The sequence below is a fragment of the Phlebotomus papatasi genome, unplaced genomic scaffold (assembly GCF_024763615.1).
Source record: "Phlebotomus papatasi isolate M1 unplaced genomic scaffold, Ppap_2.1 HiC_scaffold_64, whole genome shotgun sequence".
NCBI classification, from domain to species: Eukaryota; Metazoa; Arthropoda; class Insecta; order Diptera; family Psychodidae; genus Phlebotomus; species Phlebotomus papatasi.
In genome coordinates this window covers 51875-56043 of record NW_026604839.1, presented here as the reverse complement: position 1 = coordinate 56043, position 4169 = coordinate 51875, and the positions used below count along the sequence as shown (strand labels likewise).

The 4169-nt window shown below is 50.0% G+C and overlaps 1 protein-coding gene across 1 annotated transcript; it reads left to right on the top strand.

Annotated features, from left to right (window-relative positions):
• The first annotated feature begins 641 nt into the window (after positions 1-641).
• On the top strand, positions 642-1481 carry LOC129809341 (uncharacterized). The gene is made up of 2 exons (XM_055859157.1): positions 642-864; positions 919-1481. Coding segments are annotated over exons 1-2 (519 nt in total). The 5' UTR covers positions 642-863; the 3' UTR covers positions 1437-1481.
• The last annotated feature ends 2688 nt before the right edge of the window (positions 1482-4169 follow it).

Sequence of the window (4169 nt, the reverse complement as noted above, 5' to 3'; positions counted from 1 at the left end):
CTCGAATTTACTATAAAAACTTGTCATGTGATATTGTCATATCGTTACAGAATTCCCCTACAGGCCAGTGCCGAGTTGAAAAAAAAGTAGATAATATATAATTGCTCTCTCTTTGAGTTTAGTTGAGTTTTAAAAAGTTTAAAAGTAAAAAGTGTCTAGAAAGCGTAATTTATCACGCGACTGAAACAAGCTTTTGGGTTTGTTGGAAAGGTCTTGGAATCTTTGACGAGTCTTAGTGAGTGTCAATCGGTTATAAACCGCTTATACTTATTTTGTTTTGTTTAAAGAAATAAAATTAATATATTCCAAGCTATTTTAGGTAATATTTGGAAAGACTTATAAAATGGTTTTTAAAATGAATTGTGAAACACTAAAAATCAAAAAAAAATCTATTAAGGGAAAGTGCTCTCCCTTCGAACGTCCATGCCTTCGAATAATGTGTAATTCCGGTAGTTTTCCTAAGTGACTTGCAAGTAATTATCACATACTAACATTTAATAGAAATGTGTAAATCTCTTAGAAAAAAAATTAAAGAAAATTCACATTATTCGAAGGCATGAACGTTCGAAGGGAGAGGATTTTCCCCTACTAAAATACTGTTGCGGGGAAAATGACCCGCACCCCTCCTGGGGAGTCCTACGATGGTTAAACGGGTGATCATCGTACCTCAGGGGTATTTAAAATTCCCGTATACGTCAGGCGAACTACACAAACAATTGTGAATGACCTGTGGGTAATAAGTTGACGTACTGCACTCTAGTCAGGGATTTGAGCCTGTGCAACGGTCATTCAATTTGGATTTGAAATTGCAGCTTATAGCGCAACGAGAACCTCTGAAAAGCCTTCCACGGAGCTCTCTCAAAAGTAAGCACCAGAGGAATCCTCTTGTGGCGCCAAATAACGGCTATTTACTTACAGTGCCCGGCCGCCACCCAGATTCCCCGCGCCGAAAGATCCGATCGGTAGTGGTGCGAGCAGCAGGGGATCTGTTTCCTCAACCCCCGCGCCGAGTGCCTGCCACGGCTGATAGTGAAAGGGTGAGAAGGGCGTTGCAGCGAAGCCAGTTACCCTTCCGGCCCGCCTATTCGACCCTCCAACCAGACAGCCGTCGCCATCGACCCGCTCCAACTGAGGTGCGCGTAGCCATTTCTGGACGCAGCCCTCCCGTTAGGCCGCGGCGAACTAAACGTGGTTGCCGCGCTGGTCGAAAGGTGCAGTTGCGCCGGTTGCGGCAGCAAGGAAACCCACCCTTGAGGGTGCGAATCCAAGAGGGAGACAGTACAACCGCTCAGTCCCGGACGGTTAGCGTGGGAAACCCTTCGCGCCCAGGGAGCTCGGAAAAGGTGAATTCACCTTCTACCCCGAGCCGCACCACTGAGAGATCTCCATCAATCTCTCCTCGGACCGAGAGGCTCCTGTTGGAGGAGAGTGATTAGAGCAGTGATAAGCTTGGTGATAGGAGTGAAGCCAATAAAGTGTTCTTAAAGGAAACCCTAATCTTTCATTAGTTCCCGCCATATCCATTTCCTGGCCAAGTCCGGAACAATTGGTGTCAGAAGTGGGATAAGGCCACTCAATGGAAATTATGGCTACTCTGGAAGAGATATCGCGCCTTCTGGATGAACGAGAACGGCGCCAGAGGGATTTTCTGGAGGAACTTGTGGCCGAGTCAGTTTCTACGGTCACCACGGATTTAAGAGGTATTCAAAACTCCTTGAGTTCTCAGGAGCACGAGCTCACGGTGCTGAAAGCACGGATGGAGATGTGGTCGATGGATCCTAGTCGGGCTCAGATAATTGATCCGACCCCTGACGGTCCAGCTGTCCTGCAGTCGACCAGCCAGCCCCGAGATGTGAGGACCCAAGAGCGCATAGCGGAAATGCTTGGCAATCTCAACCTGTCTCAAATTAGTACCGAGGGAAATGGAGCTAACCCGGGAACGGGGAATCGAGTCCAATTTGATCCCTCAATCTCTTTAATTGATTTGCTGGAGGATAATAGTGGATCGACACCTGTGACTCCGGTTCACGTAAGGGAGCAGCCCTTGAGTTCCTCGAGTGGCGCTCCAGCAGCACCTCATAGAGATGCTCATGAAGCCGCGGGAGCTTCCGGTGTCACCGCCAGGGGAACTACTCCAAAGCTTAAGGCGGACGTCTACGATGGGAAAACTTGCCTTGAGGATTACCTATTACAATTTTCGATCGTGGCTCGTAGCCAGGGCTGGGATCTTCATCAACAAGGAGAAGTGTTAGTGGCTTCCCTTAGGGGAGCAGCTCTGTCTGTACTCTCTGAGGTCCCGACCACGGAGAGAACGAATCCCACCGTACTTGTTCGCGCTTTGAAGGAGAGGTTTGGAAGGGAACATCTCAAGGACCTGGCTTACGTGGACTTGAAGGCTCGAAAGCAAAAACCCAAGGAGGAGATTAATGCCTATGCCCATGATGTGCGAAGGCTCACTCGGATTGCTTTCCACGGATGCCCTGCTAAGGTTATGGATTTGGTTGCCGTCCGGCAGTTTATCGACGAATTAGCTGACCTGGATCTCCAAGACCTTGTGCGTCTGACCGATCCTCAGGACATGAATAGCGCTGCCCTGGCTGCTATGAAGTACGACGCTGCTAGAAAGGCTAACCGAGCTTCCCGGAGTTTGGCTAGAGCATCATCAACGCAGGAAAATGAGGAACAGCCTGCAAACTCTCCGGGGACTCCAAACGTTAACCTAAAAAGGAGGTGGGGTAATAGAAGAAAAGACACCCCCCAAGCACCAGTTAATCGGACGGAGGCTTCTTCGGCCTCAGGTGCTTCCCCTTCTACTCCCCCTGGGACAGGGGGTAACAATTCCAACAACAACACGAATGTGCCACCTGCTTCTTCATCTTCTGGCAGCCTTCCCCCTCCCGAATGTCGAGGTATCCGCTTGCGCAAATCTGGGGTAATTCCCATGCCGCATACTGGCCGAGGAATGGTAGTGAGGGGCAGTGTAAATGGGGTGGAGTGTGACATTGTTGTTGACACAGGCGCTAATTCTTCTTTTATTCACCCTCGGATCTTGGAGGCCATGCGGCCGGTGCCTGAACTACGGGGAACCCGCTGGAATCTGGTGACCATCACGGGCGATAGCGCCCCTATTCAGGGCGAATTGGATGTTTCATTGACTCTGGGGGATCGCACAATTGTTCTCACCACTCAGGTGGCCAGGGTTTCCGATGATGTTATACTCGGATTGGATTTCCTGAGACGGTTTGGAGCCGTGTTGGACATTACGGCTGGTACATTGTCTCTCAATCAAGGCACTCAGGATTTCGTGGAAGGGCGTCGCATCTGGAGGGAGCCTGGGCGGCCGGTACGGCTGAAGACGTGCATCCCAGTCAGAATTCCTGCACGTGGGGAAGTTGTTGTGCCTGGTACGGGACGCTATATGACGGAAGGGGGTGTGGTTTCACCTTCTGAAGAGGCCGAGTGCTGGCCTGTCATTGTGGCACGTGCAGCAGTGACAACTCGTGAAAATTGTGTCCCCATCCGAATTATGAATGTGCAAGAGAAGGAGCTCTTGCTGCCCGAGGGGGCTTTGGTGGCAGTCCTAGAGGAGGGAGAAGTCATCGATGAAATTACCTGCTTGAGGAATTCACAGGTGAAAGAATTACCTGAGCATCTTCGTGGATTGTTTGATGATTCTGCAGGAAACTTCACTGAAGAGCAGAGAGCTGCACTATGCGCTATCTTAATCGAGTTTGCAGATGTCTTTTCTCGAGGATCTTGGGATCTGGGCAAGACCGAATTAGCCCAACACGAGATTAACACCGGAGATCATGCTCCTATTAAACAACCACCACGGCGCCTACCCATGGCAAAAGCCGAAGTTGCTGATCAATTGGTGGAGGAGATGCTGTCTCAGGGTGTGATTGAGCCTTCAACAAGCCCATGGGCCTCTCCCGTTGTTCTAGTGAAGAAAAAGGATGGCTCTACTCGCTTCTGTGTGGACTATCGTCGGCTGAACTCCGTGACGAAAAAAGATTCCTTCCCTCTCCCTCGGATAGATGACACTCTGGATGCTCTCCGAGGCTCCTCGTGGTTTTCGGTGCTGGACTTGTGCTCTGGGTATTGGCAATGTCCTATGCGTCCAGGAGACAAGGAAAAGACTGCCTTCAGCACCGGCCGAGGGCTGTATC